A 27,240-nucleotide genomic window follows, 5' to 3' on the forward strand; every position below is an offset into this window, starting at 1 on the left:
AGGAACCGCGGCTTGCTGGTTCATGTGGTCGCACGCAAGGGAAAAAGGAGACCCCTTACGAGGAATCGAGTCGGTACGGTTGTCCGAGGGAAATCTTAGCCCGCTGTCCAAGGAACGACGACGCTACACACGTAGTACGAGAAGAACGCGTCTCGCTGACTTGGACCTCCCCCAGGGCACAAACTCTTGCAAAACCGACGTTGGTAGTGCTGCACAAGGGAACACCCACACGGCCACCAAAAGGTGGCTCTGGCCGCGTAGTACGCAAGGAACCGCGCCTTGCTGACTAACGCTTCAGGCATGGGGTTTAGACACCTTGGTCCTAGGTGGTAGTGCTGGCCGAGGGAAAGCCCAGCCCACTGCCAAGGGCCTGGTGACGCATCTTGCGTAGTACGAAAGGAACCGCGGTTCTCTCGCTCAATGCCAAAATGGGAGCGATGACCCCTTATTACCGTACCTTTGTAGGTGCGCGTACAATGATAGTGCAGACCGGTGGAATCCGGATGGGGCCAAGTATCTCAGCCATCTAACGTACAGTGTCGGGGAGAACACAGTGAATGAAAGCCACTGACCCGGTAGCACATGCAATCCGTCCGAAAATGGGCATTATTTGGAAACGCCTTGTCTGGCAGTGGCCCGGTGTTGCCAGTGCGCTACCAATAATGATACAGCCACGCGATAACATTAAACACTCTTGGGCCAGTAATTTACATGTTCCGCCCATGATTGGCATTTATGGGTTATCAATGGTCAATAATGACCCTGCGTTTAGAATTGCTGCCAACATTGTATACACAATGATATATGATGGCCAATATTACCCAGCCTTTGGTAATGTCTTGCCCATGTTGCGCAATAACCTACATTGGTAAATATTTTCCTGCCGATATATATGGCTTGCCGACATTGAATATATCTTCGCCATCATTCGTCAATATCATTCCGCAAGTCTTAGTGCCTTCCCATCATTGCATACATCTTCAGTTTATTGGCCGATATTGCCCAAGCGGTGGTCACTGGCCAATATTGCACATATCATGGCATACATTGGTAAATATGGTCCTGCAGGTATTGATGGATTGCAGACATTACATATATCTTGGCATATGTTGGTTAAATAAATCCCATCTTCCTTTGTGGATTCCCAACAAAGTATTATTTTTGGTTCCAGTGGGCAATATTGCCCAATGAGCAGTGACAACTGGCAGCATTGCACCCATCATGGCATACATTAGTCATTATTGCAATGCCAGTGTTGATTGCTTGTCAACATCGAATGTATCTTAGCATACATTTGTGAATATCACTCCGCCAGTCCTCATGGCTTCCCAAAATTGTGTATGTCTGCAATTACAGTGGTCGATGTCGCCTAACGAACTGTATTGGCTTGCCAAGATACCATACATGTTTACATAGGTTAGTCAATATTCTCCTGCCATCATTGATGGCCTGTTCAATCTGAATATTTACTTCCGCACGGTGATCAATATGTTACTACAAGTTCAGATGGTTTCCCAATATTGTGCCCATCATGGGTTATATTGGTTGATATTTTTAGGGCAGCTGCGATGGCTTGCCAACATTGCACTCATTGTATGCATGGATCGATGATCCTGATACCATAGATGGCTTATCTATATTGAATACATTTTGTCATACAATGGTCGATATGGTCCCGCCAGTTTTAGGGGCTTTCCAACAATATGTATGACTTTGGGTTATAATGGTCGATATTGTCCACTGAGTTTTGACGGCTGGAAAAGCATTGCATATATCATGACATGTGCTGACCGCTACTAGCTTGCAGATATTGGCAATCAATTTTGAACCTGTATACTGATATATTTTTAACGTTCTGAACAATACTGTCGCGTCCTTCGCGAAGGCTTACAAACATGTTTTATACATCGTCAACGATATGTGTTGTGTTGTGTTGGGTTTAGTGGCGCATAAGCAACTTAGGCTATCATGCGCCAATTTCATGGTTAAGAGTGTTGTATTTATGTAATTTAATCTTACATTCCGTTTAGGACGTTTGCTTCTATTAAAAACCTGAAAACACAGGGCAAATCAACCAGCGCATTTTCACCTAAAAGCAAAGCTGGATGAAGAGGAATGTTGTTTGTAAAACTGTGTAAAATGTTTTTTCCTCAGTTGTTCAAGTTGTCTGCATGAGATTAAAATGTGGATGACTGTTAGCTCGTGTCTGCATGAATCACACAGGGGCTTATCCTGTTTAGTTAAAATGAAACTATGTGTTAAATGTGTGTGTCCTATGCGAAGACGGCATAGAGCCACTTCTTTGGAACGTTCAAGATGGGTGCTCGATTTCCACTCTTCTATTACAGGCTTTATGAGGTGTAGCTTGTTATTTGTTTCAGTGTTCCAAGTGGACTGCCATTTTTGTATCAGTCTACTCTGTACCAATTTCATGCAGTCTTGAGATGGTATCTGCACTTGTTTTATTTTCTTGTCTCGAGCTTTGGCAGCGCACATATCTGCTTTTTCATTACCTCGGATTCCTACATGACTGGGTACCCAGCAAATTTTTATGCTTCGTCCTTCATCTGTAAGTGTTGCTATGCTGTGTATGATGTTTCCAAGTATTGGTATAACTGCATTTCTTGTGTGAAGGGCTGTGACTACACTTAGGGAATCTGTGTAAATAATACTTCTCCTGAGGTTTTCTTTCATTATTTTCTCTATGGCAACAGAGACAGCATAGCATTCAGCAGTAAAGATGGACGCGCACTGTGGAAGTCTCATTATTTCCTCCCATTCGCCTTGAACAACTGCGCTTCCGACATAATGATCTGTTTTCGAGCCATCCGTGTAAAAGTCTGTGAAGTTACTGTATTTTTCTTTCAGCTGAAGGAATTCTTGTATGAAGTGCTCTTGTGGGGTTATTGTTTTTTGGAACTGTGTAAGAGAGAGGTCGCAAACTTCAGGGACCAGGTACCAAGGAGGCAGAGGGTTAGGTCTTTTGGCAATGCTAGGTAAACAATCCGGTAGCTCAACCTCTTGACACATTTGCTCAAATCTTAGGAGCAGTGGTCTCACTGCATTGTGTTTGTTGGTGAATAGTGTTCTAGAAGGGCATTTAGTTACTAGAGAATAGCAGATATGCTTTGGCAGAGATCTGATTTTAAATATATAGGCACATGTAAGTGAAGTTCTTCTGATTTCAAGAGGAGGTTCATTTGTTTCCACAAGCAGACTGGATATAGGAGAAGTTCGGTATGCTCCACATGAGAGTCGAAGTCCTGTGTTATGTACCGGGTCTAGTTTTTTTAAATATGATGGTCTAGCTGACCCATACACTATGCAGCCATAGTCTAAGGTGGAGCGTACGACAGATCTGTAAATGTGTTTAAGGCATGTCCTGTCAGCGCCCCAGTGTTTACGGGAAAGAACTTTTAGTATGTTTAGAGATTTGGAAGCCTTTTTCTTCAGGACATTTATATGAGGAAGAAAGGTGAGTTTTTTGTCAAAAGTTACGCCTAGAAATTTGTGTTCGTTTTTCACCGGTAATTTCGTTTTGTTCAGGTGTAGTGTAGGATCTGTTTGTAAGCCTCGTTTGAGAGAGAATAGGAGAGCCACTGTTTTTTGAGGAGAAAACTGAAATCCGTTTGTGTTTGCCCATGCTGCTAGTTTATTTATGGTCAACTGCACCTGTCTCTCACATGTAGATACGTTAGAGGATGTGTATGCAATCTGTAGATCGTCAACATAAGCTGAATACATTACGGATTTCGGGATAACTGTGCTTATGGAATTCATTTTTACTATAAAGAGAGTTGTGCTTAAGACGCATCCCTGTGGTACGCCATTCTCCTGTACAAAGTTCTTTGAAAAAGTTGAGCCCAAACGCACACGGAATGAGCGATTTGACAAGAAGTCCTTTAGACAGTTTAACATCCTACCACGTATGCCTAAATATGCTAGGTCACGGAGGATGCCAAACCTCCATGTAGTATCATACGCCTTTTCCATATCAAAGAAGACGGCAAGGCAGTGCTGTTTGTGAATAAATGCTTCACGAACAGTGTTTTCAAGGCGGACTAGATGGTCCGTGGTAGAACATGCTGTTTTGAACCCACATTGGTGTATGTCTAGAAGTTCTTGGGAATGAAGGACAAAGGCTAATCTGGTATTAAGAACACTTTCAAAAGACTTTGCTAGGCAACTTGTGAGAGCTATGGGTCTATAACTGCTGGGGGCCGTTGGTGGCTTTCCTGGTTTCAGGAAAGGCACAATAATAGCTTCTTTCCAGGCCTCAGGAATACTCCCGGATACCCATACTTTGTTGAAAAATTTCAGAAGTGCTTCTAATGCAGGTGTAGAAAGATGTGCTAGCATCTGATAGTGAATTTGATCTGGGCCAGGTGCAGTCTTCTTGCCGGCAGATAGAACAGTGTTTATTTCTTGTAGTGTTATTAACTTGTTGTATGTTTCATTAGTACTTCCACTTGTTGGCAGTTTTTGTTTTTCGGCCTTGTTTTTGTATGTTATAAAAGATTTTGGGTAGTGTAGTGAGCTTGAAATTGCAGAAAAATGATCGCCTAGAATATCTGCCTGTTCCTGTAAGTTTGTTTGGGTGCCAGGAGATGTTAGAAAGGGGACTGTGTACGGGGAGAAGTTGCCATCCAGTTTGTGAACAAGCTCCCACATTTTTTTTGATGTGATTGAGCTATTTATTGATGATATGTATTTTTGCCAAGAAGTCTTCTCAGCGTTTCGGCGGATGTACCGTGCCCTAGCTTTCGCCTGTTTGAATTTTACGAGGTTTTCGTTTGTAGGGTACCTGCGAAAGGTTCCCCAAGCTTTGTTTTGTTTCTTCTTTGCATCTCTGCACTCCTGAGAATACCAGACTTTGCGATTTTTCAGTACCACTCCTGAAGACTGTGGTATAGCTACAAGTGCTGCGTCAATGATGCAGGCCGTAAATTTTTCATTTATCTCGTCAACACTGAGTTTTTCGGAAAAGACCTTTTCCAGGCTGGCTTCAGACTGGAATAGAGCCCAGTTCGCAAGGTGCAGCTTCCACCGCTTGGGTTTGTTTAGAGTGATGGAGGGTGAGGGTGTTAGGCTGATAATGACAGGCAAATGATCACTTCCTAGAGGATTGTCAAAGACGTCCCATTTAAAATCAGTAAAAATTGATGGGGAGCTAAATGATAAATCTAAAACGCTCATTTTCCCCGTGCTTGGGGAGCAGTATGTATGCTGTCCTGTATTTAGCAGGCAGACATCATTGTATAATATAAAATCCTCTAATATACGACCTCTAGTGTCTGTCTGATCGCTTCTCCAAAAAGTGGAGTGCGCATTAAAATCTCCAACAACCAGATATGGTTCTGGCAGTTGTTCTAAAAGCTCTTCCAGATCATGAAGGGTTACAGTTAGGTGCGGTTGGAGATACAGTGAGCATATAGTTATTGTTTTATAATGAATGATAGAGACAGCAACAGCTTCGAACTTGGTTTTGAGGCTAATTTCACGTGTTGCTACTCCATTCTGCACTACAATAGCGACACCTCCAGATAACCTATTTGCTTCTTTTCGGTCGCAGCGAAAAACGTTGTGTCCTTTTAAAATGTTTTGGTGTGGTCCTAAGTTAGTTTCCTGTAGGCAAAGGGCTACAGGAGAAAATGAACGTAAAATGTCTTTTATATCGTTGTAGTTGTTTATGAGACCTCGGCAGTTCCAGTGTATGAGGAACGCCATTTTTTTTTTTGGAATGTACCTGAATTTAGGTTTCAGGTTTTTCTGGTCCTGTTATACGAGGTTTTTCTCTCCGTTTTCTTTCTAGAGAGTTATGCCGCCGCTGCAGCGTGGACGAGGAAGGGGTTGTGTCCATTGCCTCAGGGGCTTTGGACGTTTGGGGAGAGTTAGGAGTGTTGGTTGCAGGCTTCCCTTCTGGGGGAGAAGCCTTTTGGGCTGTTGGCTCTGGGGCCAGTGTGCCCTGTTTCTGCGATGGCAGGGCAGCTTTCGCTGCTTCTGCCTGGGGCAAGGATGGCCCTGCCTGAGGCTTTCCCTCGGCGGAGACCAAATCCTGTTGTGGTGTGCTGCCCCCATGCTCCACCACATTGGAATAGTTCGGTTTGGCTGTGAACAAAAAAGTGCCCTGTTTAACAAGATATCGCTGTCGTGCCTCTTTAAACGTTATGTTTTCCTTGACTTTTATGGTAATGATGTCCTTCTCCTTCTTCCAAGAAGGACATGACCGTGAGTACGCGGCGTGTTCACCTGCACAGTTTGCGCAGTGTGGCGAAGCTTCACACTCGTCAGATTTGTGTTCATTTGAGGCACATTTTGCACATGTTTGTCGGCCACGGCAGCTCTGGGAGCCATGACCGAATCTTTGGCAGTTGAAACAACGTCTAGGGTTTGGAATGTAGGGCCGGATGTCTACTTTGATGTAACCGACTTCAATGGATTCAGGGAGTTTGCTGGAGTTGAAAGTCAGAACTATGTGCTTTGTTGGTATTTCTTGGTTGTTCTTCCGGATTTTGATCCTGTGTACACCGATCACATTTTGCTCAGAAAGACCTTCAAGAAGTTCTTCTTCGGTGAGTGACAGGAAGTCATTCTCTGATATCACGCCTTGGACTGTGTTCAAGGATCTGTGAGCACTGACCGTTATTGGGATATCCCCAAATGTTGTAAGTTGCTGAAGGTTGCTGTACTGGAGTTTGCTTTGCAGCTCAAGCAGGAGATCCCCGCTAGCCAGTTTACTAACTTTGTATCCTGGGCCTAGTATAGTTGTGAGAGACCTAGATACTGCAAAGGGGGATATTAGCCGAGCTTGTTTGGCAGGGCTTTCACTGTGGATCACATGATATTTAGGGAAAGTGTCATGCTTTGCTGAAAAGAACTGGGCTGATACATCGGTCCGCCTTTTCTTGGAAAGGCGATCAGTTTGTTTGGAGGAAGAAGCCATAAATAATGTATGATGTTCGGCCGCGGCGCCAGCCACCCACCATGGAGCCCAACGAGGGGACGGGGCAGGAATTGGCAGGCAAGTCCTGTCCACGTCAGCTGTACACCGTAACTATAACCTAATATGGCGTAACTCAGGGTAGTCAGCCACACAAGGTTAACCCTCGCCACCTGGAAGTAAGGAAAAACCGGAAGAGAGTAGAGGACAGGAGAGTTGTAGGATAGAAGATAGGAACGTGAAAGATGAAGGGGAGGATAGGAAAAGGCGACTGCCGATTTCCCCCGGGTGGGTCAGTCCGAAGGTGCCGTCTATGGGAAGCGTGGGCCAAAGTGGTGTGTTGCCTCCACCGAGGGGCCTTAAGGGTCCAAACACTCGGCATCGGCTCAACCACCAGGATCCCCTTTTCCCCAGACACGACGATGCCACGCACGGCTAAGCGTGGGTGCTCGGGGTCCGTGGTGTCGCACAAAACACACAAACACCTGCTTTAACAGGTGCCCCCTGCGGGGATCGTCAACGATATAGTAAGAGTAGTGAGAACACTTATTAAAAAAAAATGCTTAGGCAGTAAGGGCGGGGTTGGTATGGGTCCTCCCCCATTGATCCGGTGGCTGAAGCCCAGCCGGGGTAAGACTTCATTTTCTTGACGAACCCATGCCATGAAATAAAGGCGGACATTTTTTAGCCAAAACATTTAGAATGTCCCAAAATGCATAATTTGATGGCACTGCGCATGCACGCAGGGCATGCCTCGTGCAATGTGCACGTCACTGCCATCGAGTTGGACGCGTGGCTTATGTCGCCTATGAATAGCTTTGAAATGCCGACCTTTGTGCTGTTCTAATCTGTGAGGAAGTTTAGCACTGAGGTGAACGCGCAGCAGTCACAGACCCTACCATTCCTTCTATACACCTTAAGCATGACGCGAGAGGCCACTCATACATCACAATTTTGAGCATACTTTGTCGCCCTTCTCGATAAAATTGCAACAAAACAGACGCATATTTTTTTCAAGCTGAGAATTCTCTCTGCTTACATGCAACCATATCACTTGTGAAATCTGGAATAGGGCAGTAAAGATGTAGCACCCTTAAAACAATATATACTATAGGCTGCCAGCGCGGCTTAATTTGTAGCGATGAGATTTTAATCCGCATCCTGTAAATTTTTATCCTGACGGAAATAGACACATGAATACCTTAATTATGCACTATTTCATTTGTATGGTGCGTGGAAACTGAATGATCAAATGGTGGAAAACAGAGGTCGAAGAGATTGTGCTAGCGAAGGCAAATGCTGCACCGTGTACTCTAGCTGACTCCGCAACTCGGCACCAGCACCGGCTGTATTGCGCCGTAGGTGGTCTTGTAAGAACAGAATACGGAGTAGCTGCACCATATTTTGCATTGTGATTTCCACCAATCATAAACTTTCACTTGCTTCCTATATGGCGGCGTGCTCTGCTTGGAGTGCTTCAACAAGGGACGAATAATGAACAAACTCGTTAGGCGGTTGACGTATATAGCTCAGTCAAATAGTATACCCGCCCTCATAAAAAACAATTTTCGATACGTTTTCTACCTTGGCCTGGCAGAGAAAAATATCTAGGTTTAATTCTCAGATGGTCTGAAATGAGTTCAATTGCATTGAATGCTGCTACATTTTACTATAATTTGTGTACTTGTTGTGGCAGCTGTTTAACTAGTTCGGCCTTAACGTTTGCAGGTAAAGATTTCAAAGGAAAAATACTGAAGCTTGAAGCATAGCAACCCCACATCAAAGTTTTTGTGTTACAGAAATCAAAAACATGGTGGAATAATTGCCTGTTAACTACCGAAATATTCGTCATAAAATTATTGTTGCCTGGTCATGCTCTCAGCGAAATTATTTTGTCCGTATTGCGAAAGCTGTATAAGCGAGTGTAAAACTCTCATGAGCTGCTTTTCAATATTTTTTCAAAGTCGGCTTAAAGTCACGCGTTTAATGCCTTGTTCCTATGCAGTATTCTAAGAAGATTATCAATGCTTTTATGGGATTATTATCAAAACATATTGCGATAAGGTCGAAGATATTCGCAACCTAAAAACTACTTAGAAAAAAATGTACGTTCTCCCTAGCAGTGTTAGACATGCGGCTATCCGCGACGCAGCGGCGCCAGCTTTCGCCGTGGCAGCGCACGCGTTCTTCATTCCCTCGCCTCAGCAGCGTGCAGTGAACATCGGTGGAATTGGAAATTATGGTACCATATGAAACCATGCTTAGAGCGCTGCCGCACTCGCACCACTGGCGCGCTCTCGCTCATCCCTCTGCCCTCTTTTCTCGAGCACCACAGGTGCGCGCCTCGCGATTGTTCTGCCGCAGCTCCGCTCGCACTCTGAGAATAAATAGTAGAACATCCGCCTCGCATTCAGGAGGTACGGGGTTCGATCCCCAGTGCCGCCGGATTTCCCCGGCCTGGTGCTCGGCTCTTCTGGGGTGAAATGCTTGGGAAAAGGGTCCATGAACCAAAATGTTGGTTGAAGAAGAAAAAGGGCCACATATGGCCTACTGCCGCACGAGGCGGGCTTATGGTTGCCCGATGGTTGAACGAATCACTATCCCATCTGCGCAACTATTCCTGTCTCGCGGATATTAGAAAAGTGTGCAACTCATTGTGAGTACCACTGGCCCTTTATTTTAAGATATATGTTCGTAAGTGAGTAGGTTCTGGGGGAGAATTCGGGGCATTATTTGCCTGCCATGTTGCTGCGCTTCCCTGCAGGAGTAGACTCAGCATCACTAGGACGGAGCTTTGAATGCCAATTTCCTCTTGGGCTGCTTCTGTTGACGCTGCTTGCAAGGCTGTGCTGGAGGACCGGCAAGATATTCATTTTTTTAAAGTGCGGCGTATTCCTGGAAAATAATCATCTTGTCAGTCGTAGGCATCTGATGTGATTAATAGAAAGTGTTTATCTGCTGTTTATGCACGCCCGGAGTCAGGTACGTTTTTTCTTTAATCATATTGCAGCAAACAGACAACAGAATATATATTCCAATTTCAGCACACTGACATGGACACACAAACTTTTGTAACAGTTGCAACGTTACAGCTTGTAAACAGTTTGCCTAAGATGTACGAAAAAAATCATAATTCTGCATGACACTGTCTCTTATTTTTGTTTTTGATTGCAGTTGTTTTGTGCGAAACCGAAGATGGTGACATGCAAGCTGCTCAAGCATACATCGGCAAGTGATGCTCAAAGTTGCTGTCTTTTTAACCGAGAGCAAAAGGCTCATGCTAGAGATGATGGCTTGGCAGACACCTGAAGCTTGCATTATTGCGGCGTCTCTTACAACCTGGGATCAGCTGACATCTTGTCAATGAACCCAACGGCAGGTGAAGTCCTGGAAGTCTGAAAGAATTCTGCCTGGAGTTTTTTTTTCACTATGTACCACATGCGCACCTAATAAATATTCATGAAACGAACCCTTCTGGCTTTTTGTGTGCATGTATACTTTCAGGATGATGTATATATAATATTAGCTGCATGTAAAATGCCAGCACAAAAATAAATGCAACCCTGTGTTGGGGGAGTGATGACCTTAGCTGCCTCTCCACCGTAACAGCCATCAAATAAAAAATGGCCACCACAAAAACAATCATTCAACATTAATGGGATGCCTGCATGCCTATGATGCAAAGCCAGTGGACAAGCTCGGCAGGCTATGTTGGGCAGCCGACGATCCTCGATGGATAGCAGTTCTGAAACGCCCGTGAATAAGCTTGCTTGAAGTATTGAATAGCCGTTGAGTGAGGCTCTATGCCAATAATAAGGCTAGTCTGTCATTGGTGGTCATTGCAGGAAAGCCAGCCTGATGTGATCAAATGTTGGCACAGGTAGCGCCCCAATGGAATTCCATTATTGGCCCCAATAATGTTGCCGGGTCTCCCACTACTAGGCTGCTGGCGGCCCGTTGACGCCGTGCTACTTGGGAAGGGTCTACAACTGGGAAGAGACCTCGGGCACTGCTTCCAAGTACCTTGAAATAAGGGTAAGAGAATCGCAGTACGACGACATGCGCCTCCCAAGTAGCCCTAGTACAGTCGGGGCGGGGGAATCTGAATTGGGGGATGGGGGACTCCAAAGTGGCCCAACAATTTGTCTCTGGTAGCGGAGATCAGGCGAACGTGATGTGGTTTGAGAATACGCTTGAAGTCCGAGAGCCGTCCATTTCGGCTAAGGCGAGTGATCGCCCTCAACAGAGGCGCGGAATGGAGCGCGATTCGATCAGAATCATTCGAGAAAATCCATGCTGCCGCGATCCCTTCTCAACTTGCATAACCCTACCCTAAATCCTACTTCCCTTTCCAAAGTCCGATCCCATCCTTGCTACTTTCCAGGGGGAGAATACGGGAAATCTCACTGGGCCGGCTCTCCGGCTGTGAGCCGTTATATAGAATTCGCTACGTTTTTTATTGCGAAAGCAATACTGCTTGCACTTTCTGCCATTGATGGTCGCGGTGCCTCCTCACACAGCTGCGCGCCACGTGACCGTGTGACGTCACGACAGACCGAGAGACGGGGCCCCGGCTCGCGCCATCGATGGCGGAGGTGAGGCTTCACAAGAGCCGGAGCGGTGACGTTACGCCGTTGCAACGTGACCGCGTGACATCACGGTAGACCGAGAGACGGGGACCTAGCTAGCGCCATCGATGGCGGAGATGAGGCTTCACAGGCCGGCTGCGCCGCTGCCGAGAGAAAGCGCTCGCTAGAGCGGGATAAAACAGGGGGCTACAGCTGCGCTCCTCTCAGTGCGCTATGTCGGATGATGTGCGCAAGGCGACAATGGAACGATCTGCTGCGGCCAAGCAACGGCGCCGTGCAGAATAAACAGACGAAGAGCGGGAAGAACGGCGAGCTAAACATCATGCGTATGTAACAGCCTGGCGAGCACGCCGGTCAAGATCGCTTGATAAGGAACGGCCAAGTGAAACTTCGGAGACAAGTTTCATGGACACTTTTAATACCAAAGATGTTGGTGAAGAACCTATGAATAGTGTGGAGCGACACAATGTCAACAGAAGAAAACGCCGTGCTGAAGAAATGCCGGAACAGAGAGAAGAGCAAGCCGAGACAAGTTCCATGGACGCTCTTAATGCCAAAGATGTTGGTGAAAAATAGGCATTCCGAAGACTATGTCATCACCGACGTACAGACCAAAAGCCATTTCTTCACGGTTCACCGAAGCGTATTCAACGGAATAAATAAAGCACAATTACAGTAGAACTATGTTGTGTCCAGAGGGAATTCATGCATAAGCAATACGGGGCAACCATGTCCAAACTACCAGCTGAAACAAGGCGTTGCTTTTGCAATCTTCCAGCCTTACCCAAGCTAAGCCACTGCCAATTTTTTGGAGCCTTCGGGTTTTTTCGCCTACGGGTGCAAAACAAAGACCAAGCTTGTCCGTCACGACCAATTTATTTATGCACGATTTGCCTGAGCCTGTTATACTTAGTGGCACGGGTAGAGGCATATTATCCTACTTTAATTTTTGTCGCCTCACCATATTTGATGATGTATCGCGAGTCATACTTTGGTGTCAAATTTGTGTTAATTAGACAAAATAACTTGTCTTTAGTAGCCGAGGAGCTCTATACAGATCTCTACAGTAGCCAAAGTAGTCAGGACCGTAATGAGATTGACGGTAGAGAAAAAACTTTCAGACGTTCCACAAGTGATGAAGGACGAAATCAAGAAAGCATTAGAAACAATGAAAAGGGAGAAATCAGCTAGAAAGGATCAGATAACTACAGATTTGTCGAAGGACGGAGGGGATATCGTGCTAGAAAACCTGGCCACCCTGTATACGCAGTGCCTGGTGTCATCGAGAGTACCGGAAACATGAAAGAATGCAAACATTATCCTCATTCATAAGAAAAGGGACGCTAAGGACCTTACATATTACAGACCAATAAGCTTACTGTCTGTTACGTATAAGGTATTTACTAAGGTAATCGCTAATAGAATCAGGACAACCTTAGACTGCAATCAAGCAAAGGATCAAGATGGTTTTCGGAAACGATACTCTACTATTGATCATATCCATACCATCCATGAGATGGTAGAAAAATGTTCGGAATATAACCAGCCCTTATACATAGCATTCATTGATTACGAAAAAGCATTTCAGTCAGTAGAAACCTCGGCGGTGATACAGGCATTGTGAAATCAGGGGGTAGACGAGCCGTACATGAAAGTTCTGGAAGATATATGTAGTGGCTGCACAGCAACCATAGTTCTGCACAAAGAAAGTAACAAAATTCCCATAAAGAAAGGTGTTAGGCAAGGAGACACGATCTCCCCAGTACTATTCACGGCTTGCTTTGAGGAAGTATTCAGAGACTTGGAATGGGAGCAGTTAGAGATATGGGTAGATGGAGAATACCTCAGCAATCTGCGATTTGCTGATGACATTGCTTTGCTAAGTTACTCGGGGGATGAACTGCAAATAATGGTTGATGACCAAGGCAGGAAAAGCAGAAAGGTAGGCTTGAAAATCAATATGCAGAAGACTAAGGTAATGTTCAACAGCCTCGGGAAGGAACATAAGTTTACGTTAGGTAGCGAACCATCGGACAGGCAGTAACCGCAGATCCGGACCATGAAAAGGAAATAACAAGAAGAATAAGATTGGGATAGAGCGCGTTTGGCAAGTATGCGCAGATTAGGACTAGCAGCTTACTGGTATCGCTCAAGAGGAAAGTATACAACAGTTGCATCTTACCTGTACTCACCTATGGGGCTGAAACATGGAGGTTAACCAAGAGGGTTCTACTTAATTTGAGGACAACGCAAAGGGCTATGCAGCGAAAAATGTTGGGGGTAACATTAAGAGATAGGAAGCGTGCAGAGTGCGTCAGAGGAATAACTCAAGTTACTGACATGCCAGTGGAAATCAAGAAGAAGAAAAGGGCATGGGCAGGACTTGTAGTGCGAAGAGAGGATAACCGATGGTCGCTTAGGATAAAAAACTGAACTCCAAGGGAAGGAAAGCATAGCAGAGGGCGGCAGAAAGTTAGGTTCGCAGGGGTCAAGTGGATGCAGCTAGCACAGCCTTCGCCCTGCAGTGGGTATAGTCAGGCTTATGATGATGATGATGATGTTTATGAACTTGTCTTTATTACCCAATTTGCATTGCTAATGTGGTAATAAACGTAAGAGATAGTGCAATTCCCTGTAGAGTCAACAATGCGCAGGTGCCACTCTGCAAGAATGCTGTTTTAGAGTATTCGCTCCATCTGGGGTCAGCACCTGGGGTCAGCATCTAGCGCAAGATTTTTAGATATTGGAGGTGCCTTTTCTGTACATGGTTTTCCGTACATGACGCGCCCTCGGTGGGCGAAAAGTGAGCGATATTTACTATACTCAGAGGGCTCAGTAGCTGAAGGTGGGTTTATACGCGTCTTATTGCGAGATATCACCCAAGATAAAACCGTACTTACAGATGTTAAAGCAGCAAAATGCCTATAGATGCAGAACACGTGCGCATAATTTACCGATTTTAGGGTCCTGATTCGCCGAGCAGATAAGAAACATCCAAAAGCAGGTTTGGCCTAAGGTATTTCACTTCACTTATCTTTTAATAGTTTGTACAATGTCGCGTTACTACGGGGTGGCGACCGCGACGTTCTATGGTGTGGTCTGCGACAAGTCCTCAAAGGAGCTCTCCGATGCGTAGTGAATCATACGGTATGCTTAATGTAGAAACGGGGGACATTGTAAATTCGATGATCGCTGGCGCCGATTCTTCAGCGGTGGTGCAATGTTCCAACAAAATGCGTAACTGTTGCTGCTGGTTTGTGCATGACTGCGTGGGGACATTTACGAAGCGGCTAAACTGTAATGTGGTGCCAAAACGCTTTACGGATAGCAACCTCAAGAATTGTGATTTCTGCAGAATATTTACAAGAAATACTTGTCACGAAGAGGGTGGTTTGGCTCATGCTGTTTACAGTATCAATGCAACTCAGGTTGTGAGAGACGCCCTAGTAGAGGGCTCCGAAATTTCGACTCCTGGGGTTCTGTAACGCACAGCATACGGACGCCTCGCTTTTTGCCTACGTCTAAAAGCGGCAGCCGCGGCCGATACTTGATCGCGCATCCTTGTGTACAGATATCGAGCGCCGTAAATCCTGCGCCACGGCTGAAATGTGTCAGGAAGAAAATGCATCTGCTAAATAGAGTTCACAATATCTGGACGTGCGCACATTCCTCGCGTAGGCTACAACTCGCTTCTGGCGCAGTGTGGTCATACATGCCCGGCATAAAATGGCCTGCAAAAAGGAAAAACTATAAGGGGACTCAGTAACATGCGATCCGCTTGGACGCAGCTGTCGAAAATATACAGCGAATAAAAATATATTCTACAATACGTTTTTATTTTTCCTCCATTTTACTCCCCTACCTATTTCCTCATTTTCGTTTTACTTCTTTCTTTCCTTGGCCTTATTGTCATTTCGCTTATTGCCCTTTTTCCTTATTGACCTTCTTTATTGTCCTTTTCCTTATTATCTTTTTCCCTGCTGTCATTTTCCCTACTGTCATTTTCCCTACTGTCATTTTCCCTTCTTTTTTATTTTTCTCCTTTTTACTTCTTTTGGTTTTCCTTCTTTTTTCAAATTTCATCTTTTCCATTTCCTTCTTTTCTTTCTCCTTTCTTTTTTTACCATCCACAACACCGACGAAACAAGACAAAGCAAAAGAGATCTCTGATTTTTATATATGTAATCAAACATGGCAGATGAAACGTTGATGCTTCGGTGGAACCATTCGAGCATGCATAGTATAGTACATCTTCCGCCATGCGTTCGATGCGCTGGTTAAATACATGTGCGATTGAATTTCATGAAATGAGGATTTTGCTTTACGGGTAGTGGCATCACAAATGTAGAAAATAGGATCAAAGTGCATTGAGCGCGTCCATGCAGCTGCGCGAACAAGCTTGCGCACAATCGCCGCAGAACCAGTCCGATAGATTCGTAAATAGATAGCTCGCACGAAAACGCGACCTATGATAATTTGATATAAACCGCAATGATTGGCGGGGACTTTTTTTATTAGTACATTGGTGCTGTAATGATTGCACGTAAGTCTCAAATTCCCTTGGTAGCCCTCATTAATCCATCAGACGCATGAGTGCCCAGACGTGAACTGTAAATCCTTGCTGAGGTCTGGATCGAGAGAACACCTTCGTAAATAATTGTTTGAATATTATTCCAAGAAAGACGCTCCCTCGTAAATCGACGCACATCTTAGTCCGGATGACCGTTTTCGTGTGTGTTTTGTTTTCCGGCGGATGTCCCGATCCTGCTTCGGATATACGGATTTTATCCGGACGTCCATCGGATGTTATTGACCGTGTGGGTTAATGTAGACAAATGAGAACTCTGGGGTAATGGTGTAGTGTACGAAAACGAGCATGTATGAGGCAGCACATCTAAATTTTTGTAATTATTTATTTCTGTTATTTTTAGTGCCAGTTTTACTTCTATGTTTTGTAGCTGGCGCTTAAAATGGTAACACTGACTAAAAGAGTTTCGTGAATAGATGTTGCGCCTTTACGAGGTAAAATACGCATTGAGGAGAGAAACTGCGCGACAGGCGGATTCTCCACACAGCCGAAGCTACAGCATCTGATAGTAGAGCCCTTCTCCGGACGCTTTCGTTATAAGACTCACCTGAGTATCGGATTGGCTGCAAGGCCGATGCAACAGGTCCCGTAACGAGGAAAGAAATGCGAAGCGAAGCAACGATGCGAAGCGCTCCTGCAAAATTTGATTCAATATATTTAGATCCTGAAAATAACACCACAAATTTAGGAAACAAATTTCATAGGCGCGCATAGAGATAAGTTTAAAAGAGGAATTGCTTCTGCAGATCAAATTATTTCGCAAAAAAATGTAGCATTTGCAAAATCAGATTCGTGAACGAACAGAAGACACTTACAGCAAGCCTGTATTATGCCCTCAATACTACTGATGAACTGAAAGAAACGCTGGGCGCTGTGCTCGAAAACAACAAAACGATTGAAACGGAAAACAATGTGCTAGATGCGAAATGTCAGGGCCTATAGATATCAAGGTACAGGATGTCTAAAGCAGGCTGTTGTAGTCAGAGCAATACTCTGAGAAATGCAATATTGAGATTCAATGTGTCACATGTGAACAACGTAAGAGCACTGCGGTCATTTTTTATCGGATTGGTATGGCCATAAAAAGCCCATTTAAACATCCGTCATCGAAATTTGTCATCGTGTACCAAAATGAATACTAAGCAAAGCAACAGCATTGTCCGCTTTAGGTCCCAACAGCATTGTCCGCTTTAGGTCCCGAACAAAACATGATGTAGTGCTAAACAATGCAACTAAATAGCGTGTGACTAGTCTTTGCTTTTGCTACGCACACCTACCGTGCTTTTTTCATTCGCTCGTTGACCTCAGTTTTTTTCGCATGTATTATCAGCAGTTTGCCTTACCAGAATCTATTAATCATCATGAATCTTCGCGCAAATTGTTACCTGACATAAATGCAGGTTCAGCAAGAATTAGGATAACATTGATCACCTAATGAAGCAGTTTTTGTTAATGTTAACCATAGTAATGGTGACCGGAAAGTGGTATTATCAAGGCTGTGAAATTGACAAATTGAATGGTCACAGAAATGTTTTCATAAATCACCCTGACAGGGGGGGGGGAAGGCTTTGCTGTACATGCAATATCGAGAAAAAGTGAGAGTTGGGATCCCATTTCATACACCAGCAATTACTATGATATTGATACGACAGGGGTAAGACGTCGGAGCGCTGAACAACAGGACGATAGGGCAGGGAGCTCAATTGGTCAAGGGCAGAGAGTCCAGCACGAGAGCCTTTTCCAACGTCTTTCTCCTTCACTTGTTGTGTAAGCTTCATCTTCTTCAGGACTGTTACATTGTCCCCCTGAGAAGAAGTCCCCGGGGCGAGGTAGTTATTCGTTTCCACGAGACTGACACGGCTTCATCCGGGCGACATAGGCAACTTCGGTTGTGACTGAGCGACAACCACTGGCTGTCATACGTGCTATTCGGTAGTTCACTTCGCTGACACGCTCGAGCACAACGTAAGGGCCGGCGTAATGCGCGAACATTTTCTGGGCTAAACCTCGCTTTCGGAGAGGTCGCCAAAGCCACACTTGTCTCGAGAGATGTACGAACATGGTTATGCTGGCTGTCGAACCGAGCCTTTGAACAATCTCCTGAAGCGAGAATTCGCAAACGGGCGAGACGGCGAGCTTCTTCGGCTGGACAAAGAGTTTCCGCGAAGCACGGTGCGTCATGGACGGAGTAAGGAAGAATTGTGTCTAGACAATATCGAGGAGGACGGGCATTAAAAGAAACAATCGGCTGTAGCCGGTCGTCTCATGTGTTGCAGTGTTGAAGCATACGTTATAAACGGCAGTATGGCATCCCAGTTCTTGTGATCAGATACAATGTCCATACCAGCATGTTGGCGAGTGTGCGGTTTGTGCGCTCCGTCAGGCCATTAGTTTTAGGGTGATATGGTGTGGAATGTCGAAAATGAGACGCGCACAAACGAAGAAGCTCTTTCCCAGCATCTGCCATAAACTGGCGACCTCCGTCACAGATGATCACTCGCGGATATCCATTGCGGAGGATGACAAAACGCAGCAAGAAAAGGGACACGTGGTGAGTGGTGCTGAAGGAAGAGTGGAAATTTCGCATTAGCAGGTGAGGTAGTCGGCACAAATCACGATCCAACGATTTCGGTCAGAAGACTTCGGGAAGGGACCCATAAGTTCGATTCCGAATTTCTCGAATGCACCCCGTGGTGTAGTCACACGATGCAGCAGGCCCTGCGGCGTGGACGTAGGAAGTTTGTTGGTTTGAGGGGTTTAACGTCCCAAAGCAACTAAGGCTATGAGAGACGCCGTAGTGGAGGACTCCGGAAATTTCGACCACCTGGGGTTCTTTAACGTGCACTGACATCGCACAGCACACGGGCGCCTTGCTTTTCACCTCCATTGAAAAGTTGCCGCCGAGGCCGGGATTCGATCCCGCAACCTTGGGAACAGTAGTCGAGCGCCGTAACCACTGTGCCACCCCGGCGGGGCTGGAAGTTTGTGTCGTTGGCACTTAGTGCAGCTTGCCACATAGCGCTCAGTCGTCTGGCGCATCTTTAGCCAATAAAACCAGCCGCGGGCACGGTGGAGCGTTCGTGCAGAAACAAGGTGACCGGAAATGAGGTCGTCGTGCATGGCACGCAGGATGCGTGAGCGGTAGCTCTCGGAAACCACAGGCAGAAAATTCGTGCCAGTGCTTGAGTAAGCCTTTTTTTACAGAAGGCAATCACGGAGACAAAATGGGCGCGAAGCAGTGGAATCCCGCGCCGCCGCAACCAGTGACTCGAGGCTTATGTCGGTTTCTTGCGCAGTCCGCAGAGCCTAGGCGTCGGGAAACTCTGGCACGGCAGAAGTGATGTAGTGATCGAAATCAGCAGAGTCACATTCGGTCGTAGGAATGGGAAGACGTGAAAGACAGTCTGAATCGACGTATTTGCTGCCACTCTTGTACGAAACAGTGAAGTCGTACTCCTGCAGACGAAGGACCCAGCGTGCCAGACGACCAGATGGATCATGAAGGTTGACGAGACAGCACAGGGCATGATGGTCCGTCACAACCGTGAAATGGCGTTCATATAGGTAGCACCGAAACCGCTGAACAGCGAAAACTACAGCGAGACACTCCTGCTCCGTAAGAGTGCAGTTACGCTCAGGTTTGCTGAAGGAATGTCCGGCATACGCAATAGTATGCTCGCCGGTTCCCAAACGTTGCACAAGACCAGCGCCAACACCAATACCACTTGCATCAGTGTGGACTTCAGTCGGAGCGGAGGGGTTGAAGTGCCGTATTATGGGATGTGACGTAAGCAGAAACTTTTGCTGACGGAAAGACGCGTTACAATCTGAGGTCCAGTCGAAAGGGACATCCTTTTGTAAAAGGGATGTCAGAGGGTAGGTGACATTGAAAACCCTTGGGATAAATTGCCGAAAGTAAGAACACAGCCCCAGAAAACTGCGGAGCTCCTTTTGAGTTTGGGGTCGTTGGAATGCTGTAACTGCTGCGGTCTTCTGTGGATCTGGCCGAACTCCATCGCAGTCAAAGAGATGCCTGAGTACCAGCGCTTGACGTTCGCCAAAACGGCACTTTTTAGAATTCAGGACAAAACCAGCCTTCTACAGGCAATCTAAAACAATACCGAGTCGCGTGTTATTTCAGCAAAAGTCCGGCCAAAAATAACATCGTCTAAATAGCACATGCAGATTTCCCACTTGAGGCCACGTATTGTATTGTGTCCATAAATCTTTCAAATGTGACCGGCGCATTACATAGGTCGAAGGACATCACGTTAAATTCAAATATGCCGTCCGGTGTAACAAATGCAGTTTTTTTCCTTGTCAGCAGGGCCCATCGGAATCAGCCAATACCCCGATCGCAAATTAACTGAAGAAAAATAGGACACGGAGAAAAGGCAATCTATGGCATCGTCAATGCGCGAGAAAGGACACTCATCCTGTTTAGTGATGGAGTTGAGGCGACGATAGTCGATTCAGAACATCCATTTTCTGTCTTTTTTCTTTACAGAGATCACTGGAGCAGCCCAAAAACTAGAGGATTCCTATATTACGCCCCTGTTCAACATGTCTTGGACTTGCTCGGTGATGATCTTAAGCTCTGATAGCAACACACGGTATGGCTTTTGACGAATCGGATGGGCAGATCCCGTGTGAATCCTATAGCGTGCGCGAGACAAAGGAAAACGTTGCGAGCCGTCGGACGGCGCGAAATCAAAGACGGAGACGTGTTGAGACAATAGGCTCGTCAAAATCTGGCGTTGCGAGGCGTTCAAAGATGCGCTGATCATCGGAACAAGCTTCTAGTCAGCGGGCGAGTGAGAAGCAGGGTTTTCGGGAGAAGGAGTAATGAGAGCTACGTAATTCGGTATAGAGTTGCTAAATGAAGATAGTTTCAAGCTTGCTTGAAAAACAACCGGTTCCGGAGAGCAATTTATAGTCCACAGTCCGGTACGGCCCTCTTTCCCACAACTCAAACAATGCGGCACTAACACATTTTTCTTTGCGCACTGTGAATGAAGAGGAGGCACAGAAGCCTCAAATGTGTCGTTAATGGCACGGGAGCTGAACACCTGGACGCACACTGCACAATGTGGTGGTACGATGACTTCATCACACACACACACACAAAACGTCTTCATAATTTGAAGACTCTTCCAAAAGCTCACGAGGAAGAGAACCACTAATACTTAGCGCTCCCGTCCGGCTATAAACTGTAGCGCCGCACAAACGCAGGAAGTCAATTCCCAAGATTACGTCTTGTGTAGATCGGGGCAGTACTACAAACTCCGCCGGAAATACTGCGCCTTCTAAAGAAACTTTAAAGCTGCACACCCCAACCGGATGCCTTAACTCTCCACTCACTCCATGAAAATTATCAGTTTTCTCCCAAATCAACATGACTGTTCTTCAAAAGATTCTTAAATTCTAAACTCATGACCGAAATAGTAGCACCAGTGTCTACCAACGCCAATGTAGACAAACCCTCAACGACTACGTTAACCTTGTTTTTTAACATGTGCACAGACGGAGGAATACTAGGTAGAAGCGCACATTGTCCACCGACCTCACCTCCATCGGCCGCGCTGGCTAATTTTCCTGCAAGGGTGGTGGAGATCGGCGCCGTGGTGACGGGGAACGGCGCACACGAAATGACGGAGGTGGTGTTACACTACGGTCAGACGCTAGAGAGTGGCTGCGGAACCCTTCGTTTTGCAAACGGCCCCTCCGAGAAGGATGTTCTGGCCGATAGGTGTCAATGTAGGGCTGAACGGCGCGTCGGCTCGATGCTGTCGGGAGATTCCTGAACGATGCGCGCGGATTGCAGTAGCGGGAAATGTGACCCGCGGAACCACACCGGTAGCACACCAGAAGAGGTCGATCAAAGAGTGGCGTGTCAGCTAATTCCTGCATGGTAGGCAGCGACGAATACCTAGATGGTGATTCCGGGATGATGTAGCTGTCCCGCGATTGGCGCGAAGTACGACTAGAGTCATCAGATTAAGTAGAACTCTCTTGGTTAGCCTCCATGTTTCAGCCGCATAGGTGAGTGCAGGTAAGATGCAACTGTTATATACTTTCCTCTTTAGCGATACCGGTAAGCTGCTAGTCATAATCTGAGTGCATGCCAAATGCGCTCCATCCCAGAGGGCTATAGAACGAAAAATGGTAGGGGTAACATTAAGAGATAGGAAGCGGGCAGAGTGGGTCAGAGAAATAACTCAAGTTACCGACATTCTAGTAGAAATTAAGAAGAAGAAATGGACATGGGCAGGACATGTAGTGCGAAGAGAGGAAAACCGATGGTCGCTTAGCGTAACAAACTGGATTCCAAGGGAAGGAAAGCGTAGCAGGGGGCTGCAGAAAGTTAATTGGGAGGATGAGGTTAAGAAGTTCGCAGGGGTAAGTGGAAGCAGCTAGCACAGAACCGGGCTAAGTGGAGAAATATGGGAGAAACCTTTGCCCTGCAGTGGGTATAGTCAGGTTGATGATGATGATGACGACTAGAGTAAGGGCGAGGATCTCTGCGCTGATGATAACAGAATTGTTGGTAATTCTCTTCGGGTCTTGGTCGCGGGGCGTACAGGTCTTCGCGGCAGGCGAAGTCGGTGACATTTGCGGACATCGGCGGGCACGCACCCCCATAGGTTGGAAGAGCATAAACGTCACTTCCGAAGCCATTGGGCCAGGCACGCTGCTCACGTCGTGACATCTTATCTCGACCGAATCCACGGATGGCGTACAGGAGGCGACTCTTCAATACTACCCACTGTAGTGACATTTGCGAGTCGTCCAAATTTCGGTGTAATGCGGCGAGTCTTTAGGGTCTCCAATGTTCGGTATTGTCGCATAACGCCAGAGACCGTACTGAAGTTGTCCTTGGCAATGAGGAAGAGGTTGACGTCTTCCGCAATGCCCTTGAGCAGATGGCCTACTTTATCGTCCTCAGTCATTTTGCTGTCGACGGTCTTGCACAACTTCAGTATGGCCTCGATGTAGGTAGTGCTAGTTTCTCCTGCTGCCTGGGTCTGGGTCCTCTGAGCAAGTGTCTGCTCGGCCTGTTTCCTCTTTGAAGCTAGGCCACCGAAACATTCACTGATTGCTGCGACAAAGCCTTCCCATATTTTCAGGGAGTCCTCGTGGTTCTCATACCACATCAAGGCTGTTTGCTTCAAGAATACAACATTCGCTAGTTTAGCCACCGAATCCCAGCGGTTCTAGCGGCTCACACATTCAAATATGAGTGAGCCAGTCATCAACATCTTCCCCTGCTTGGCCAGCAAAGGAATAAGGCTCGCGAAACGGTAGCTTCGCATTCATGGTGGTCGGCAGCACAGACGGGAGTAGAGGGTCCCGAGTTGATGTTCGGGGCTGCTCGGTAGTCTGCTGCATTCTTGTTGAAAGGGGTGGGAGACCAGCGAGGCAACAGCTCCGATAAAGCTCCAACGGTCGAGGATCCGTCTTGATAGTAGTCTAACCCAGCACCTCCGCCAATTTGTTACGACGGGGGTAAGACTTCGGAGCGCTGAAAAACAGGGCGATAATGCAGGGAGCTCAGTTGGTTAACGGCAGCGCGTCCAGCACGAGAGTCTTTTCCAACGTCTTTCTCCTTCACTTGTTCCGTAAGCTTCTTCTTCACGACTGTTACAATATAATATTATCAAAATCAGGAAATAAAATAATAGCGGAGGAATATCATCCGCCATATAAAGGTAATACATTTGATTTTTTTCAGCCCTTTCTGGATTTTATTTCAGAAAAGCACGTCTTTCTGGCTTGCAGTGATGATTTCGATGTTAACAATTCGTACGAGGAAAACTATAGAATCGACCTGATCACTTTCATCTCGTTTCATTTTATTACCTTAAAGACCCATTTCGGGGTATTACATAAGGGGTGGGTTAACAAATATGTGAAGTTACATTTGTTGCCAACGTCGATGGGCAGGTGATGACAGCAATGACGTTAAGAAGGCCGTTCCAGTCTATGGCTGTTCGGGGAAAAAAGAGCCAGCAAATGTGGCGGTTCTACAGAGTGGTTGGTTGGTTGGTTCGTTTTTGGGGTTTAACGTCCCAAAGCGACTCAGGCTATGAGAGACGTCGTAGTAGAGGACTCCGGAAATTTCGACCACCTGGGGATCTTTAGCGTGCCCTGACATCACACAGAACACAGGCGCCTTGCTTTTCGCCCTCATCGAAAAGCGGCCGCCGAGGCCGGGATTCGATCCCGCATCCTTGGGAACAGTAGTCATCGTGCAATATAAAAAGGACGCGCAGTGCGGTGTGACATGAGTGATGGCGGGGTTAGGTAAGGGTGATGATTGAGAAAACTATGAAAAATTTTATGAAAAACGTAGAGGCTAGCTATCGACGACGGGCGCTAAGGGTCATAAAATCGGATTGAAATTTTAGTGCTGTTACGCTGGTATTAAACGAGTAATCAAAGTGAATAAATGAATGAATGATAAAGTAGTCTGTTTTGGTCAATTTAATTGCCTCCCCGACAAGAATGCAACTACTACGTCGTTCCCACTTGATCTAACTATTACAAATGCTGAAACCGTCGTTTACAGCGCAGGCACAATAGCGTCCGACACAACACAATATTATCTTTTTTTTACTTACCCATATGCTTCACAGCCACTAATTCACGTCGAAAACGTATTATTTTGCAGAGAATTACTGAATAAAATTAGTCATTTAAAGATAAAATAATTGCACTAAACTTGTTCCCAGTCCTTAAAATAATCTGGGCACACAATTAATACAACGCGTTCATACACAGTATGTATCCATTTACTTTAACCACTTTTCATTTATGCCAATTAAACATACTAAAAAAGTCCAGGCTAAAATATGGCCATATGAAAATTATAAAAGCTAAAAGTCGCATTTATCATGCTTTGTGCGCATGCGTTGTAAGAAATAACTGGGGCATTTTAAAAAGATAAGAAATCATTTAAACCCTGAGATGATAATTACCAAGGTTTCTTAATATGAACTACTTTTCAACAAAATTGCTAAACAGCATCCTGATACTGCCTAGAAAGCTCTTAAAACGCTTTTGGACAAGGTGGATGCAGTGATTTTGTAATCAATAAAAGCGGTAACAGAACCATGCCGATTAACTTTAGGTCTATATCGATATTTCCGGTAACTTCTAAAAGCTTTGAAAAGTTAGCATAACTTTTCTTTAAAAGAAATTGGTTATAACCGATCGCCAATTTGTTTTACGAAGAAACAGGTCGACTGAATGCGAAACATTTATACAAATATCGACAAATATTTGTTATCAGCTGTAACTTTTCTTGATTTTAGCAAAGCATTTTATTGACTTATCATAACACTCTTGCAAGTCGGCTACAATACAATAGTATTCGTGGAATACCATTGGTGTTGCTGAAATCCTGCCTTGTGAATAGAGAACAATGTGTTTATGTACACAATAAAATATCGCATTTTACCCATATAAATTTCAGAGTACCTCAGGGAAGGGTACTAAGGCCTTTCTTGTTTACTGCTTCTATAAGAATATCGTAAAACAATCATTCTGGTTTGGTTTGGCTTGTGGGGTTTAACGTCCCAAAGCAAATCAGGCTATGAGCGACGCCGTAGGGGAGGACTCCGGAAAATTCGACCACCTTGGGTTCTTTAACGTGCACTGACATCGCACAGCACACGGGCGCCTTGCTTTCCGCCTCCATCGAAAAGCGGCCGCCAAGGCCGGAAACAATCATTCTGATTGGTTTCTTATGTAGGCAGATGACAGTACACTGCTCCTGTCTGCTTGAAATATAGATCAACTATTAGTGAAATGTAATGAAGGCTGCAGATGTTGTAATCGTGGTCAAAAATATAATGCAAAAAAACTAAATCCTGCCAAGACACATGCGATCATCTTCCGTATCAAGAATGAAGACGTGCAAATGACTGGTACTCTGAGCTTGAGATGCTACCAGCTACAAATAGTTAAAGATTATAAGATACCACTGGGGCGTACTTCTCTTCTCACTTAAATGTGCAAACTAATATCCATTACCTGTGCACACTATTCTCAGCAGTAATTGGTCTTTTCTCTAGGCGGCGGCCTTTTCTCGTTCAAAAAGCGAAATGGGAAATATAATTTATTCTTTACCTTTCTCAATCAACATATCGCAGCCTAGTCTGGGCTACAAACACTAAGCATAGCATAAACAGCATAGCCAATTTTGAACGCTTGTCAACAAGGTAGGATGCGTCTGTGTCATAAGGTATCATTCGGGCTGAGCATCTCTACTGATTTCGGCTATTGCATAGATGCATATATATTTTCATTCCTGAAATTTGTATACATGCTAAAAATCTCCTAAATCACAGAAACAGCACAGTAGCAGTGTGAAGACACGAAACACTGATATATAGGCAATACCACGCTTTTGCAATACCACAAGGTGCATTCTTTAGCCCATAACGTTCCTACCACAGTTGTTTGGGGTTTAATGGCGCAAAAGCAGCTGCGGCTATGATGCGCCAAACACAAGGTTAGATAATTTGTTACGTGAGTTGCTTAGAGTAATGAGACTCATATTTGGTTTAAAACCTAGACCTTCTTAAGAAATGCACAATCAAGAGACAAACTGATGAATGCTTGTTCACCTAAAAGTAATGCAGGGTGAAATGAAATTTGTTCATTTTAAATTACTGTAAAATATACTTTCTTAAAATCTTCAAGTTGCGGGCATGAGATTAAAATTTAATTTCTAGTGAGCTCGACAGCGCACATTTCACACATTGGTTTGTCTTTTTTTTGGTCAAGAAGAAATTATGCGCGCGTGTGTGTGTGTGTGTGTGTGCGTGTGCGTGTGTGTGTGCGTGTGCGTGTGCGTGTGCGTGTGCGTGTGCGTGTGCGTGTGCGTGTGCGTGTGCGTGTGCGTGTGCGTGTGCGTGTGCGTGTGCGTGTGCGCGCGCGCGCGCGACATAAAATAACCTCGATAAAACGTTCTTGGTGTCGGCACAATTTTCATTCCTCTCAAAATGGCTTTACAGAATACAGCTTGTTGTTTGTTCCATTTGCCCACGCAGCTTGCCGCCTAGCTCTTTGTTTGATGCTTGCCAAATTCATGCAATCCCTGTGGGGTATCTTCTCAC

General features: G+C 45.5%; 1 protein-coding gene across 5 annotated transcripts in view; it reads right to left on the bottom strand.

Annotated features, from left to right (window-relative positions):
* Positions 1-27,240, bottom strand: part of LOC146172612 (uncharacterized) — an 83,685-nt gene that overhangs the window by 9,926 nt on the left and 46,519 nt on the right. For all 5 annotated transcript variants that reach the window (XM_084586085.1, XM_084586082.1, XM_084586083.1 and 2 more), the window contains one exon: positions 16,665-16,751. In XM_084586085.1, coding sequence (XP_084442211.1) covers positions 16,665-16,751 — 87 coding nt within the window. The remainder of the gene's footprint in view (positions 1-16,664; positions 16,752-27,240) is intronic.

The sequence above is a fragment of the Amblyomma maculatum genome, unplaced genomic scaffold (assembly GCF_055883805.1).
Source record: "Amblyomma maculatum isolate TAMU_Amacu unplaced genomic scaffold, ASM5588380v1 scaffold_13, whole genome shotgun sequence".
NCBI classification, from domain to species: Eukaryota; Metazoa; Arthropoda; class Arachnida; order Ixodida; family Ixodidae; genus Amblyomma; species Amblyomma maculatum.